This window comes from Arvicanthis niloticus, chromosome 1, assembly GCF_011762505.2.
Source record: "Arvicanthis niloticus isolate mArvNil1 chromosome 1, mArvNil1.pat.X, whole genome shotgun sequence".
NCBI classification, from domain to species: domain Eukaryota; kingdom Metazoa; phylum Chordata; class Mammalia; order Rodentia; family Muridae; genus Arvicanthis; species Arvicanthis niloticus.
Genome location: NC_047658.1, coordinates 117,294,749 through 117,312,123, shown reverse-complemented (window position 1 = coordinate 117,312,123; position 17,375 = coordinate 117,294,749). Strand labels below are relative to the sequence as shown.

The 17,375-nt window shown below is 45.8% G+C and overlaps 1 protein-coding gene across 1 annotated transcript; it reads left to right on the top strand.

Annotated features, from left to right (window-relative positions):
- The first annotated feature begins 12,164 nt into the window (after window positions 1-12,164).
- Window positions 12,165-15,213, top strand: Scgb1a1 (secretoglobin family 1A member 1). The gene is made up of 3 exons (XM_034487205.2): window positions 12,165-12,320; window positions 14,143-14,330; window positions 15,051-15,213. The coding sequence occupies exons 1-3, from the start codon at window positions 12,266-12,268 to the stop codon at window positions 15,096-15,098; spliced, it is 291 nt and encodes a 96-aa protein (XP_034343096.1). The 5' UTR covers window positions 12,165-12,265; the 3' UTR covers window positions 15,099-15,213.
- The last annotated feature ends 2,162 nt before the right edge of the window (window positions 15,214-17,375 follow it).

The window sequence follows — 17,375 nt, the reverse complement described above, 5'->3', positions numbered from 1 at the left end:
GGTTTTGAAATGACTAAGGTTGTGCCACCACCCTGTTCTGACACCATTTTGTGTCTGCTTAGACAGTTCTCAGGCCTCTACCCGACTCCCTGCAATGGTCACATCTACCTTAGCAACACATTCAAAATTTCTGTGGCCTTGACTGTGGTCCAGATGTATTAACCAAAATAATTGACAGGTTGTGTCTAAAATAACTACTGTGCTCTGGCAGGGATGAACATGTCAAGGTTACTCTGACCTCGTCTCACTTTGATGTATCTTTATGGGTTTTGCCATTAAAAAGTCTGTATCCCTGAGCCTGGGGCACCAAGAGACTTTTCTGAGGCTCAAGCCTGCTCTTGGTCTGACCATGAATAAAAAGGATTTAAAACTCCTAATTGACTTAGTCAGCATGGTTGTCAATACCTGACCTGTGTGGATCAGTCCAGTTTTACACAGAGGGGTACCATAAGCTGGTATATGCATTCAGAAACACCATGCTGAAGCTGAGGCTGAAGCCCAGCGGTGGACTGACTGCCTGGAATCTTAGTTACTTTCCCATTGCTATGACAAAACACCATGACCAAAACCACTAATGAAAGAGTTTTATTTTGTGCCAGACTCCAGCATGGTGGAGAGGCATAGCAGCAAGTGACAGGCAGAGACAGGCAAGGAAAGCTGAGAGTTCACATCTTCAAACGTAAGCACACAGCAGAGAGTAAACCGGACGTAGGATGAGATAACTCAAAGCCCACTAGCATGACTTACATCCTCCAAAAGGGCTGTACCACTCAAAGACATCCACCTGGGACCAAGACAAATGCCTATAGAGGACAGTCCTTATTCAAACCACCATACCAAACATACAGGAGGCCCTGAGATAGTACCACATACACTAGGTGTGGTAATGTATACCTGTAACCCCAGCACTTGGGGGGTAGAGGCAGAAGGAATTGAAGATAATCCTAGTAAATTTAAGGCCAACTGGAACTACATAAGACCCTGCCTCTCCCATCAAAAAAAAAAAAAAGAAAAGAAAAGAAAAGAAAATCACTCCAGTTACTGTAGGGAAAACAGGACCCAAGGCAATACTAACTCTGGTCTTGAATTTCATCCTGAACTAAAGCACCAAGAAGGCAGTCCCCATATGTCACCTCCAGGCCAGGTCTTAGATCTGGCACTGGCCAGTCCTGAGCAGCTGTGGCACAGGCTGCTGACAATCACCTCTTGCCTGGCTGAGGCAGCTCTCTGTTTCCAGCCTCTGGGACTGAGGAGTGCTTGCTCCCCTGTTATCATTTTTCCTGGCACTCTGGGTCCACCCAGAGAAAGACCCATCAGTAACTTCAGGAAAGTAAATTACAGCCAGTTCTGGTTGTTTTCCTGAGTTTTTACAAGGCTCCAAGGTTCCATTAAACATCAGCGCGTAAGTGCATTTGTGTTTGAGTTGTGTGCACTTAGAACTGAGCGATCAAAAGAGGGGGGAGGAGGAGGGGGAGAGGGGGAGGAAACTTCACCCTCAGCCCCACAGGAAGATTCTTGTGCTGAGTAGCCAGGCCCCAGTTTCAAAGCCTGTTTCTTCCTCTAACTCTGGATGCAACCTTGATAAATGTGTTCTCCAGAATCCACAGAGTAGAATAAATGTTCCCTGTAGCCTTTCTCACTCTGCCAGATCAAAGACTCCATTCAGAGTTCTTGGGAGTTCAAACTTGGGGTAAATCAGAAGCAGAACTTAAGAAGAGAAGGGGTTAACTGGAAGTGGAACTGAAGAAGAGAGGACAACTGACTGCAAATATGACCAACGTGTGAGCATGTATTGCCGTCCATGGCAGCTCACTCCCTTAATCTTAATACTCAGGAAGCAGAGGCAGGCAGATCTCTACAAATTTGAGGCCAGCCCAGTCTACGTAGTGAGTTCCAGGCCAGCCAAGTCTACCTTTGCACATTAGATTCTAACTCAAAAAGAAAATTTAAAATTAATTTTAGGGGCTGGAGAGATGGCTCAGTGGTTAAGAGCACTGACTGCTCTTCCAAAGGTCCTGAGTTCAATTCCCAGCAACCACATGGTGGCTCACAACCATCTGTTAAGGGGATCTGATGCCCTCATCTGGTGTGTCTGAAAACAGCTACAGTGTACTCACATACATTAAAAATAAATAAATAAATAAATAAATCTTTTTTAAAATTAATTTTAAAGGTTAAAAAATAAAAATATGTGCACATGCATTTTTAAACTCCTAACTCAGTTATATCTTATTTATTTACTTACTTATTTGGGTGAGAACATGGGTCATATGCACCTGTACACACACATGAATGCCAAGGCATACATATGGAGACCAGAGGACAACCTGTGGAAATCTCTTCTCTCCTTCTACCACTGAGGTCCCAGGGATTGAGCTTAGGTCATGAGACTTGACAGCAAGTACCATTACCATCTTGCCAGCTCCTCAAGCTGTTTTTTGTGGTCACCAGGTGGCAGCAGGCCTCAGTGGTGTTCAGAGTAAAACGCCTCTCGGAAGCACAGAAGGCAGTGCATTTGTTGTTGTTGTTGGGCTTATTAAATATTTTTTAAATAAGCATCTTTTACATGGACATTATTTCTAAGAATTCTCAACCATGTAGATGATCCCTAAAATGTTCGGTTTTATTGTTACTTACCTGCTTAATTGACAAGTGTTAATTGTATATGTTTATGGGGTACATGGCCTAATGCTGATATATGCACACTGAACTGATTAGCCTGTCTGTAACCTCATGTTATTGCCCAACAGGTTCGTATCAATAAAGGCAAAAAGTCTGACGTCCTGGAAGCTTGCTTCAGACTACTTCTTGCGTGCAGTTTTCATTGGATGCTGCCTCTTCACGCATTCAGTCAGACTCTGAAAAGTTAACCAAAGTGTAGAAACTATAAAGACTGAATCAAGAGAAGCTTTAAAGATGTCTTCAGTCAAGAATGGCAGTTCACATCTGTAATCACATCCCTCAGGAGACTGAGGCAGGAGATTTATGAATTTGATGCTACACAGAGCAACATGCCTTTGGCGTCTTCTATATAGGACAGAGAAAGACACCATGGAATGAAATCTCAACAATATGGCTGCCTAAACATGGCCTGAACAATGGTAATACCAGTTGGCATGCCAACGTGAATAGGGGAAATCACAAAGGGCCCCACCCTTGGATGAAGAGCTACAAGCAATTAATGACTGCTAGAGAAAGAATTAGTCTCCCCCAGGGATGAGGCCCCTGACTGGTCAAGGCTAACCTATGGTTGGACTTAAAAATGTACACAAACATGCAGCACTGAGTGAACTCAGCAGTTTGTGTTGGTACATTTATTTGTTTATGTGTAAAATAAAGAAGAGAACTCCATGAAGAGGGAGGAGTGGAACACGGAAGGGGCTTAAGGAGGAGATTGGAGAGGGAAATTATATAACTACAGTCCATTTACATGAAACTAAAAATAATAAATTTAATTCAATTTTTAACATTTTTTTAAAGAGCTGTTTTAATTTCATCCTACAAGACCAACTAGGATATTTTTTTAGATTTTTTTATTTGTTAGTTTATTTATTTACATTTCAAATCTTGTCCCCTCCACTTTCAAGTTTCCCCCCTCCACAAACCCCACATCCCATCTCCCCTCCCCCCAGCCTCTATGAGGGTGCTCCCCCACCCACCTACCCACTTCCACCTCACCACACTAGCATCCCCCTACACTGGGGCATCAAGCCTCCACAGAACCAAGGGCCTCTCCTCCCATTGATACCAGATAAGGCTATCCTCTGCTACATATGCAGCTGGAGCCATGAGTCTTTCCATGTGTACTCTTTGGTTGGTGGTTTAGTCCCTGGGAGCTCTGGGGAGGTCAGGTGAGTTGATATTGTTCTTCCTATGGGGTTACAAACGCCTTCAGCTCCTTCAACTCCTTCAGCTCGTTCAGTCCTTTCTCTAATTCTTCCATTGGGATCCCCATGCTTAGTCTGATGGTTGGCTACGAGCATCCACATCTGTAATGGTCACGCTCTGACAGAGCCTCTCAGGGGACAGCCATACCAGGCTCCTGTCAGCAAGCTCTTCTTGGCATCAGCAATAGTGTCTGGGTTTGGTGACTGCAAATGGGATGGATCCCTAGGTGGGGCAGTCTCTGGATGGCCTTTCCTTCAGTCTCTGCTCCACTCTTATTTTCAAATTAACAAAGTTGAATATTTTCATCTGTCAAGTTAATGTTGTAAGTCACCCGGGAAATAATTTATTGAATTTTTGTATGTTCAGAGCTAAGATCCATTCTTTTTTTATTGTTATTTGATTTAGAATAAACCAGGGGCTAGGGATGTGGCTCAGTTAGTAGAGTACTTGCCTAATATACATAAAACTATGAATTTAATCCCCCAACAACACATAAATTAGGAGTACTAGGGGAAGTTCAAGGTTGCCCTTGGCTGCCTAATGAGTTCAAAGGCAGCCAAGATACATGCGATCCTATCTCAAAAGTGAAAACTAAATTAAGTCTAAAACAGTAAAATTTAATAATTAGCAAAAAAAAAATGCCTTTTGCAGGTTTTTTCTTTTTTTTTTTTTTTTTTGGTTTTGTTTTGTTTTTGTTTTTCGAGACAGGGTTTCTCTGTATAGCCTTGGCTGTCCTGGAACTCACTCTGTAGACCAGGCTGGCCTCCAACTCAGAAATCTGCCTGCCTCTGCCTCCCAAGTGCTGGGATTAAAGGCATGCGCCACCACTGCCCGGCTGCAGTATTTTTTATTTCGAGCAATTTTGCTTATTAATTTACTATTTATGCAATACTTAGTATATCAGACTAAAACCAAAAAAAAAAAAAAAAAGGAACAATTAGATAAATATGCAGGCCATTGAATAAACAGTTGTGATTTCATGCATATTCGTGTGTGTTCTGACTTTTGTTTATTTTCCTTGGCATAGTTTTATAGACACTTAGTTCTCAGGCCCTAGCACAGCATAGGAGCAGCCAGATGGGTGAGCACCCAGGCTCGACAAAGTGCTGTGAAGATTGCATAACGTAACCTTGTTACTAAATTACACTCTCAGGAGCAGTCTGCTTAGCTGTGACCAATGTTAAGGGATGTTCTGGTGACAGGTGACATCAAGCACCAGATGCAACAGAAAGGAAGCTAGGCACCACCCCAGGGTTCACCCCCCAAGATGACTATGATCAAATTTATATCCCCCTAGCATATGGAAAGCTTGAGAATAAAATGATATTTTAGGGCTGGTGAAATGGTGCAGAATTTAAAGGCACTTGGCTTTAGGCCTGACAACCTGAGTTCAATCCCCGGGACTTATATGATGACACCCATAAGTTGTTCTCTGACCTCCACACAAATGCCATGGTGAGTGCATGCATGCACACACACACACACACACACTAAAATTTTTAAACTTTAATTATGTTTTATTTTAGTTAGCAGTATAATAAGCTGGCTAGAAGTTTTCTATCACGTGTTATATATTGTATGATATACAATGCATGCATGCCATATATATGTTATATTTAATATATATAAACATAAAACATAACTATATTAGTTAGAAAATATGAAATATAGGTGATAGATAATAGATTAGATTGGATTAGATTAGATTAAAAAAAGGAAAGTGCTACTTCATTTAGGGAGCCCCTCTTTTGGGGACCCTAAATACCCTGTACATGATGATGGACTAAAACTGATTGACAAGATGTCTAGGTAGGAAAGCAGCAGTCTGTTGGCTAGGGGAGCAGATTTAGAGCCTCACCAGATTCCTCTGAGTGAGACATCAACTAGTCCTCAGACTCTTGGCACCTAAAGAATCCATGATCCCACCCTACTACCCCCTTTCCATAGCTAGAGCCCTGCTAGGCCACTCCACCAATCAACAATAGAACTTGGCGCTGGTCTATCTCTGCCACCCCATCAGTTTGTTTTCCATGTGGTGGTCAGCTAAGAGCAGAGCTTGGTAACTCACAGTTCACACTGGGGACAGGGGAAGCTTGGCAGTAACTAGCCAGATACATGAGTGGATACACACTCAGAGCAAGGAAGGTGGTAGGGGGTGGACAGGCACGGAGGAAAGAACCCAAGTGACTCACTGCAGAAGAAAGAACCTGCAGAGGTAAGCAACGATGAGGTGAGCGAGCATCCTGGGAAAGGTCAAAAGTGAATTGTGTTGTTCTTCTGTTAACCTCCAAATCCCCACAGCAAACCTGTAGAAGGGGAGGGAACCAGTTTCCTCCCTGCAGAACAGAGACTCCCAGCAGCTTCATCATCCACACCCCTCAAAGGGAACTTAGTCCCAAATGAAGAACCTGCTGGTTCTGCTGGAACACCCTTGAAAGGCACAGCCCAGTTCCCACTCCCTGTCCCACCTTTCCATCCCCAAACTTCATTCAGTCACAGCTTCCTGGAGATGGCTCCTGCCTAGCTGGGGAGCCAAGAAAGCACCCAGATTTGTTATATACCAAAGCCTACCTTCACCATCCCCAAAGCCCTTGGGCTCCAGGAACAGAGATGGCCAAGTTATTTCATGCCTGAGTATAATTGGCAGCTGGAGGGTGGTGTTTAACCATAAGATGCCACTGTGTAGCCTTGAAGGACACATATGTGCTGAGCAGATGTTTGTGGACTGGGTGACAAAGTGAAAAAATGACCAAGACCCTCTGAAGGTCAGAACAGTTGATACCTCAGCCTGTGACAACATCTTCTCTTTCTTTCCCAGGTTTCAAGCCTTGACCGTCACTTCTAACACACCTTTTGTTATTGGAATAGATGTAGTTCCAGGCTTGAAAGAGCCAACACCAATAAGGGCCTATCTAAATCCAGGCATGTCCCCAACAGAAAGATTCAGCAGGGCAGAAGTTAAACATAGTGTGGCTCGTTAGGGCAGAAAAACTAGAAAGTAATGTCCATCAGCAAGGTACTGGAAAATTAAATCATAGCAGAGCCATAGAACCTGACATTCTGCAGCACGAAAGATCAACTGTATCTATAAGTAGCAAGATTTCGGAGGATCAAATGCTTGCTGTGTGTTCATTCATGAAGAACTGAGTTCAGTTCTTAGCACTAAAGCCAGGCATAGCAGCACACAACGGGAACCCAAGCATTGGGCAGGAGGGGATAAGGGAACCCATGGGACTCAGGATTCAGCAACTTTAGACAAAATGATGAGTTCCTGGCTCAGTGAGAGGCCCTGTCTTGAAAAATAAAGTGTAGCCTGGTTTGATACCACACACCTTTAATGTGAGCACTCAGTAGATGGAGTTCTCTGAGTTCAAGGACAGCCTGCTCTACATAGTGAGTGCCATGCCAGGGTTACATAGAGACCCTGTCTCAAAAACCAAGATGGAGAGAGACAGTAGAAGACAGTAGATGTCAATCTCTGGTCTGTAAGCTTGCCCATACAGGCTAGTGCACCTGCACACACACACACACACACACACACACACACACACACACACACACACACATTTGATAGCACAGGACATAACATTAAATGGGGGAGTCCAAGGCCAGCTTCAGTTATGTAGCAAGTTCCAGGCTAACTTGGGCTGTATGAGACCCTGTCTTTAAAAAACAACAACAAAAACCCACAAACAAACAAACAAAAAACAGATGAACAGTGAGGTAAGCAAGAGGTTCATCAAACAAGGGTAACTTGCTACGTAGAAGCCTAACAACCTGAGTTCATTTACAGGTCCCTGCAACCTGTAGAGATGGAAGGGGAGCACCAACTCCACAAAGGTGTCTCCTAATCTCTATACAAAGGCCATGTAATACATGCACATACAATAAAGATAAGTAAAAAATAGAAACAAATAAACAAGCAAAAAAGAAATGCACAGTCCTCACAATAAGAGCAGCTGTGTCATAGCTGGACTGAGCTAGGCTGACTGCTTGAATGCTGCCATCTAGATAAGTATCTAAGTATGCACCAATTATAATTTAGAGATCTCCTTTCAGCATTTTAGAGTCAATGGGATAGATACGGGTCTGTGGTGGTTTGAAAAGGAATGGCCCCCACAGATTCGTGTGTTTGAATTCTTGGCCCATAGAGAGTGTCACTTTTAGGACTGTGGCCTTGTTGGAGGAAGTGTGACGGCAGGCTTTGCGGTCTTTGGGACTCAAGTCAGTTCTCCTCCAGGTGCCTGCCGATCTGGATGTAGACACTGCTACTTCTACAGCACCATGTCTGTCTGCGAGCTGCCATGCTTCCATCCATGACAGTAACAGACTAAACTTCTGCACTACAGACTAAACCTCTGAAGCCGGCCCCAATTAAACATTTTCCTCTATAAGAGTTGCCATGGGCTGGGCAGTCGGTTGGTCGGTATCGGCATACTCCTTTAATCCCAGCAGTCAGGAAGCAGAGGCAGACTGATCTCTGTGATCTTTGTGAGTTTGAGGCCAGCCTGGTCTACAGAGTAAGATCCAGGACAGCCAGGGCCATTAAACAGAAAACCCCTGCCTCTGAAAAGGAAAAAAAAAAGTTGCCACGGTCCTGGTGTCTTTTCACCGCAATAAAACACTAAGACAATGACCATTATTTTAGGTCCTCAAAAAAAAAAAAAAAAAAAGAAAGAAAAGAAAAGAAAAGAAAAGAAAAGAAAAGAAAAGAAAAAAACCTCTAATGGGGGGTGGGGGGTTGCTGGAGAAGAGAGATGAGTCAGTGGTTAAGAAAACTGGATGCTCTTCCCGAGGACCTGGGTTTAGTTCCTTGCACCCACATGGCAGCTCACAACTGACTGTAACTCCAGTTTTAGGGAATCCCAGGCATGCACACAGTACACAAACATCCATATAAACCAACTGCTCAGAAGGTGCCAAGCCTTTCCTAGGAGGGTTCTAGATCAATGCAGGGGTCAGTCTTAGGGCAGAAGAAAATGAATCAAACTCATGAGGGACAATTTGTTCTGTTTGACAGCTATTTCTTGAGCAGTCTCAGAGCTTGCCACTGGGGGATGACACAGAGACTGGCCTCTATAGCTTGCCCCACAATTGACCTTGTGAGATGACCCCAACCTGTGGTCTGACCAGTCCTTCTGTGGCCCAGCAAGATCACTAGGCTCAGAATGGCCCACCCAGAGCCTCCAACCTGCTTTCTGGGCCATGCTGGGACTTGTTCCTTTTGGGATAGGCTAAGCGCTGAAGCCAGGGGATAAACATCTGGTCTTAGGCAATAGCTCCTGGGAGTACCTGGAGGAGGCCACTAGAGGCTTCACCCCTCCCTTCTGTCATTGCCACTAGATTCATGAGAGAATCATGAGAGGGCTCACTAGGAGATAATAAACGTGGCCTAACAACCTGGCACCCACATGCATAATCACATGTTATTCACACACACACACACACACACACACACACACGCACGCACGCACGCACACACACACACACCATGGTGTTGGGGAGGGTTCAGCTGACCTAAGGACTTAGGAATCCAAATAACCAGGTGAAATGTCCAGGCACTCAGTCCCCTCGGGCTGTGAGTGAGGCTCTTCCTGACCTTTTCTGAAACCAGGCCTGAAGTATTTATATCACTCCAGAAGGCTCCTAGCCCAGACCTCAAAGCTCTCTACCAATCTAGGGACCAGGACTCTCCAAAATAAGTCACAGCTGATTGCAGAAAGTAAGGAGGGTCGTGGGACCAGTAGGCAATGTGCCAATTCAATACCACCATCATGGTGCTAGTAATCAAGTGGCTTCTCTTTCCCAAGGAATTTGTCTTTACACAACACCTGTCTCCGGTGCAGCCAGAAATAGCAGTCCCCAGCCCTCCCCCAGGTAATAAGCAAGCTTAGGGTTCTATCCTGGAAGTCAAAGTGTAGGGAGGGGGTACTTTAGGGAAGAGCTGCTGCTGGGATATAAGAAGCTGGGCTCTGTGGAAGTTAAGAGAAGCAGGAATGTCACAGATCTCAGGGGAGGGGAAAGGCCCATCACTGCCAAGCAGGGCTTTCCCAAGGGCCAGGATAGAAGAACCTGTCTAGTACTCTTAGTGGTAGCAATCTGGCTACCATGACCCCAAGACCAACCTCCAGCCTCTGTCCACTGAGTCTGAACAAAGCCATCACCGAGGAATAGCATTGCCCTTTCATGACCTAAGCCAGAGACTCAGTCAGAAAGAAAGAGTGAAGTGGGGAGAGAAGCCCCATTAAATGAACTTGAAAGAAGAAGGAAGCTGTGAAAGGGGACAGATGGAGACATGTGGCCGAAACTAATGCAGGATCCAGACCATCTTGAAAGCACAATAACTTAAGCCCTGTAGCAGGGACTCCACCAAGATGCCCACAGAGGGTGTCCACTACAGACTTGCGGGCGTGTGCATGTGTGTGTGTGTGTGTTTTCAAGACAGGTTTTCTCTATGTAGCCCTGGCTGTCCTGGAACTTTTTCCTTCTTTCTTTCCTTCTTTCTCTCTCTCTCTCTCTCTCTCTCTCTCTCTCTCTCTTTCTTTCTTTCTTTCTTTCTCTCTTTCCTCCTTTCTTTTCCTTTCTTTCTTTAATTTAGGTTTGTTTTGTTTTGTTTTGTTTTGTTTTGTTTCAAGACAGGGTTTCTCTGTGTAACCCTGACTGGCCTGGAACTCATTCTATAGCCAGGCTGGCCTAGAACTCAGAAATCTGCCTGCCTCTGCCTCCCAAGTGTTAGGATCAAAGGCATGTGCCACTGCAGCTGGCACTACATTCATTTGAAAGGCTCTTGTCTTTACAATGACACTCACACTATTCTGTGCACAGCCACTGGGCTGTATCACAAAGTGGCCATGTCACAGGTCCAGGAAGGCTTCACTGTTTAACAGCTGGTTTGGAATTTGGAAGTGGGAAAATTTGTAGAGACTAACTCACTCTTGAACTCAAAGATAAAATGCTCTTTAAAAACCTATGGGGGGGTGGAACTGTATCAGAACTCTTTCTACATCAGCCTCTGTGCTGTAGACACAGAAGTGAGCTAAGCCTACAAAGAGAACTGAGGAACAATGGAAAACTGCATCCTAAGGGCCAGGGCCTTAGGAAAAAGGCGACCCAAAATGCCACAACTTTAAATCGCCTTCCTGTTGTGTCATTAGATGCAAACAGTCCTGGGGAGGATGTGACCTTAAAGCAAGATAATGTTCTGTAGCAGGAGCAGACCCTGAAGTTACTAGAAGCTGAAGGCTCTAGGCTAACCACACTTCTCAGCCTCTCCAGGTCTTCCCCATTTTCCAGTCCCACCAGCACCCGCAGTAGGGACTGACCATCTATTGACTGGGTGGATAGATAAATATTTGACACAATCTGAAGTCTGAATAGGATTTGTGGAAATGGAGAAGGTGTTGATTCCAACCAAGCCAGGTTCTATGCTAAGACATGAGAGCACTTGAGAAGTAAAGGAGTTAAACCCTGTGGTCGTGTGGTCATGGGAAGCTGGGTGACTAAGGTAAAGCCTGGGAATGGCTAACACTTGAGAACTGTCAACATCATAAAAGAATAAGAAAGAATGGCCAAGGAAAGAAAACAGGAAAGAGCTGAGTGTGGGAGAGTCCTGGAGAGAATGGAGCAAGAAAGGGGAGGCTATAGGTCAAAGGCGAGGGAGAGGTCAAGTCAAATGAAGACTGAAGGTGCTTTCAACTGGCAGGACTCAAGGGACTGCTCTCTGTAGGAACAGGCCAAGCCTACCTGATCTAGGATCTTGGTCTCTGATGTGTACTATGGAGAAGTCTATTTGTTCATATCGACTGTATATAAGATCTAACCTGGCCAACAAAGCCCAAGAATCGAGTGACTTTGTGGCTTGAAGTCTAGCCACTTTCCTTGAAGGGAGGCAACAGAAGGAGCCTAGTGACATCTCAGAGTCCTGGGTCTTTGTCCTTCCCTGTGATTCCTGAAGGGTCTCCAGCCTCTGCTTCTCCAGGGTTGGCAAGTCTACAGTTGCTTCCTGGAACCTGGAGTATTCAGTGCTTGACTTCGAAGAGAGGACATAGGTGTCTACAGTTCCACAACCTCTGACTTGGGTTCCTCCCCCCATGGCCTGAACACCCCACAAGTGGCCTATTGTGTGAGCTCAGTTTCAATGGGAACAGAAACTGGGTTTATAAAAAGAGATTATTTGCTTATTCCACGGAGAAGACGACCAAGTAAATAATACAATTTCCTAAATGGAGCGCAATCCCTTCCCCCTACCTCTTGTGGGCTGCCAGGAACATATAAAAAGCCACACACCCACACACCCACACACACCCACACACCCACATACCCACACATTACAACATCAGCCCACATCTACAGACAGCCAAAGCCTCCGGCCTCTACCATGAAGATCGCTGTCACAATCACTGTGGTCATGCTGTCCATCTGCTGCAGCTCGGGTGAGTGCTCAGGGCCCCTTCCCAAGGTCAGAAGGAAGTGGCCAGTCCCTCCGTGGCTGCCTGGAGGGCCTGAATATGCAGACTCTCAGAAGCATTGAGTGTGATGACCAATGCTATTTTGTGATCTCGGGGAAAGCCTTGAACTTCTGCACTAGGACTAGGGAAGCCTTGTGGGGAAGCTGGAGAGAGCCCATCTAGACCAGCACATCTGTCCAAAACTGGAATAGGAATAAGAAGCCCTTTGAACTCTGGCATTTAGTCTGGCAGAGGAAGTACAGAGACTCATGTCCTCAAACCCAAGGCTAGGTCTCTTTTTCTGGGAGGAGAGGAATATTCCAGAAGAAGATCTTCCCTTTGGAAAACTGCCAACTTTGGGTGTAGTTTTCTAAACATTCTGTCCTCTGGAAAAAGGATTAAAGTCTCTGAATAGTTGTTGCTATCACTATGCTGAAAGGAATGGGAAATGAGAGAGGGAGGGAGGGAGGAGGGTGGATGAACAGAGAGAGTGAGGGGAAGGATGGAGGGAGGAGGGTGGGTCATTCTATCACCCTCCAGCCATCTTGTGCTTTGGGAATGGAGTTGGGAAAACTCTTCTCCACTAGCTCCTCCCACTCCCTTCTGATAATGTTGCATTATTTTTCTAAAACCAAACCCTAATTAATATACTTGAAAAGGTTCATATCAGTGCTGTACATAGAGGAGGGTGGCTCAGCAAGACAGAGCTAAAACGTGTGAAGTGGTGGACTGGTAAGATATTTGCATATCAAGGTACTCAGGTATTAAAAACTCCAATAGTAAAACTCATTAATTCTACTTAAAATGTGGTAGTCACTGACCTCAGCCATTTTACATACTATCCCTTTCATTTTCATAACAACCCAACAAAGTAGAGATGTTGTGCCCATTTTGCAGATTAGAAAATTGAGCCACTGGAAAATGAAACACCCTGCCTGGTGATATTATAAAGAGGGTTCAAGTTGGAGTGACTGTTCTTTTGGTTTTGAGACAGAGTCTAATTCTGGTTTGAATTCACAACCACCCTGCCTCAGCCTCCCTGGTACTGTGAGTTATATAACAGATGTGAGTTATCATGCCCAATTAGAGTGGCCATTAGCTGGAGTGGCCATTTGGAGTAGGAATAGGGTCCTGAGTCAGAGCAGTGAATCCAAATTTGCAAACAATGTAGAGAATTCCAAGGTAGAAAATTTGAGACTATGTTAGAAGTAGAGGCAAACGGTAGGAAAATATGTTCCCAAGCAGACGGCACAATTCAAACAGCACCACAGTTACAGGGACATGGTGAGGTGAGAGGCGTGCCGGCAAACTGACTGTGCCATCAGACTAGATCCCTTGTGTGCTTTCATCTTCCAGGTCAGGTTTGGGACCTATGCTGGGCTGGGGTAAGGGCTGTGTCACACCCTCTCAGTAATGTGGCACAGACCACCATTAGCCATGGGTGAGGGACCTTCTGGTAGAAAGCAAGACTTCCAGAGGCCTCCTCCTCCTTGTCCCCACACTGCACAAAGCAGCCAGCCAGACAGCTTCAGTTACACACTCTGTCTAGAACGATGGCAGAAACAATGGCCACCCTAAGCCAGGAATCCAAAGGCAGTTCAGGAAAGCCACAAAAGCTGGCTGTTACCTAGAAAGTCCTCACAGGGTGCCAGATGTTCAGCTGCTTGGAGCCTCCCCAGAGCTTACACTCTACCACCCAAAGGCTGCTCTCTCGTGCTGACCAGACTGGCTGGTCCAGCAGAATGCCGGATGGCTGGCTTTTAGAGAAGAGGCTGCATACGTGTGCTTTCTTTTGCCTGCACTCCAGCTTCTTCGGACATCTGCCCAGGATTTCTTCAAGTCCTCGAGGCCCTCCTCATGGGCTCAGAGTCCAATTATGAGGCATCCCTGAAGCCTTTCAACCCTGGCTCAGACCTGCAAAATGCAGGAACCCAGTTGAAGAGGCTGGTGGATAGCCTCCCGGAAGAGACCAGAATAAACATCATGAAGCTCACGGTACGCAACACCTGTCGCTCATATCGATTCTAAGTAGTTTCCAACCACAGTGTCATACCATTTTGGGGGTTACAAAGGCTAATGAATCCTGACCATGTACCCTGCCTTTTTAGTGTGTGTGTGTGTGTGTGTGTGTGTGTGTGTGTGTGTGTGTGTGTGTGTGTGTTTAGATGGGGCCTCTGTGCTCTAGCCTCACTGTCCCCAAACTCTTGGAGTCAAGTGTTCTTCCCACCTCAGCCTCTGAACATCTAGAACTACAAGCTTGGACCCACACACCCAGCTCCAGTGATTTTTTTCTCCGTAAGAATTTTGACATTTTATTTCCTTAGTGGGAATATGTATATGTGTGTCACACATGTGGAGTGTGTATATGTGGGAGTGTGTATATGTGTGTCACACATGTGGAGTGTGTATATGTGTGTCACACATGTGGAGGTCAGAGGACACACTTTTAAAGAGTTGGATCTTTCCTTCCACCATGTGAGTCCTGTGGGTCAAACTCAGGTAGTCAACTGTGATGGCAGAAGCATTTGCAGCTATGACATTTAACCTGCCCCTTTTAAATTAAAGTCTTTGAGAAAACCATCCAAGGCCTTCTAACCCTCAGTTCCTCTCAGAACTTACTGTGGCTTTTGTCTGTTAAGTTTCTGCACTGCTACTCCATCTACTTCTGAGATTCACTCACTATTGGGGGGGGGGGCGGTTGTTTCTTTATTCTAGGAGAAAATCCTAACAAGTCCTCTGTGTAAGCAAGATTTAAAAGTCTGAAGCTCCCTGGATGTCAGAGATATTCTACTGCTAAAGGCCCCTGTCACTGCCCTGTACCTCCTTCACCTCCCCACCAGCCCCTCCTTCCTCTCTGCAATAAACTGCGAGCATCTCACTTGCTGTGTACACTAGTCTTTTTATGCACCTGCTGGAGACAACATTGGTCCTGGAATAAGTGAAGTGAAGCAGAACTAAGGGAGGACAAGTGAGTCCTGCCCTAGGGCCACACAAGAGATCCCAGAAGGCTACTTTCCTCTAAACTTCTGCTATTTACCATCTATGCCTGTAGAGGGCTACCACTGCAGTGCCCTCTAGCTAGGTCCCTAATTCAGCTTGTCTAACAGACCCGTGACATGATCCCTCCCTCCCCATGTTGGCTTCTAAATGTTACTGCAGTCTAACCCCAACCTCTGGGCTACACTGTTCCAGCCAGGAGCCTGATAGGCATCCCTTTAGCCCTTCCTTGACCAATCAACCGAGACCTCCGAAGTCATTCATCACTCCTTCCATATCCACTGGTCACACTCTCCTGGCTGCTACAACTCCAGAGGCCCCCTTTCAGGTTGCCAGCTGACTTACTGCTAATTCAATGACCATGCATCCACCACAGGGAGTCTGATCACATGTCAAATCTTAGCAGTGTTCCCATACTCCAGCCTTTAAAGCATACAGCATACTGACCATCAATGTTCAAGCTCAGTACAAGGCCCTTGTCTCCCTCTTCTCAATCCAGACACCCCCTCTCTCCAACCCTTAGTTCCTAAAAGCCAAGCCCCACCTCAGGACGTTTTTTTACAGGCCACAACACAATATCGGCTGCCCAAAATGGTGGTGTTGATTGGTTTAGAACTTGTCCTAACATCAGCAAGCCGCCACTAGAGCCGGGCTACACCACCCCAAGAAGTTGAATAAAGAGTAGGGAGAGGAAGCGTGTGCAGAAGAGCTGTATGTAGAAATAGAAAGGGCTGAGGCAGAGGGCACCGGAACAAGGAGGCTATGGAAGAGAATGCCAGCGCCTAGAAGCAGCTACGTGGGCGGGTAAGGGCCGCGCCTGCTCCAGCGTCGTGGCCACGAGGGGGCAGTATAGTCCATGCTACCGCCCCCTGCGAGATTGAGGACTCAAGACCCCACCCCACCCCCAAACTTGCACCAACCCTTTGACTTTTGGGCGGAGCTGATGGTGAGACAGTCATTTTGAATCGTTTCATCTGACCTCTAAAATTTTATTTGGACAGAGTTTGTGGTTGGTTGGTTGGTTGGTTGGTTGGTTGGTTTGTTTGTTTGTTTTTTAAATCAAAATTCCGAGTTAAAATACAGGAAAGGCACACGAACAGTGTGGCACAGCTGAAGCCTTCCAGTGACCGGTCAGTCCTTTTGGAATTAGGAGTAAGTCCACTCCCGCAAGACTCTAAAGGCCATTCTGACATATCTAGACTCTGAGATGGCCCTGAAGACAGAGAGGACCAAGAATTGGTCCACTTGCCTGGTTTTAAAGTCCTATTAGCAGAAACTGCAACCTTCCAAGCTTTAGCTTGGCAGACGTTAGTATATCTCTTATTTCTCACACAACCTAGAGCTGAGGCCCAGTTCCTGCCCTACTGATGGTAGACCCTCCCACACAGGAATCTCCAGGGGCAGTAAAATAGGGATGGTAAGGAGAAAAGTCCGCGGTAAACACCCATTTGAGTACACAACGTTAAAGACACCACACCCACTCCTTCATTGTCTGCTGCAAAGGAGGGGCTGGAATTGTAAAAATTCCAGGGCAGGTCGGGGGATCGGGGATTCCATAAGAGATTATTTGTGGCAGGCTGGGCCCAGGTGAGGACCTGCCCCACTCCTTCATTGCCAAGGCCCCAGATTCTTCTGTATCCAGGCCATTCTGTCTATGGCACATATTTTGCCTCCCTCGAGCTACCCACCCAGGTGAGCATTATTCAAATGGACAAGGTCCAAGGTCATAAAACATTCCGAATTTTAACTACTTATTCACTGCTAGGAAAGTATTTACCTTGCACAAATGCACAATGCAGATGACTGGGGAGAAAAGGAAATACAATTATGCTGCAGTGGGTCTCTGCCTTAAGAGGGCTTTGGCAATGTGTAAGAATGTGCATTAACCCAGAGAAACATGCTTACCTTAGGTTCTTCAAATGCAGAATGCAGGGTAGGAAAGGTAGCTATCGAGAAAGTGTTCACTGTGCAAACATGAAGACCCAAATACTGTGCCTAGCACCAGTACCCTCAAAAGCTGCTGGGCACACAGCAGTTCAACAC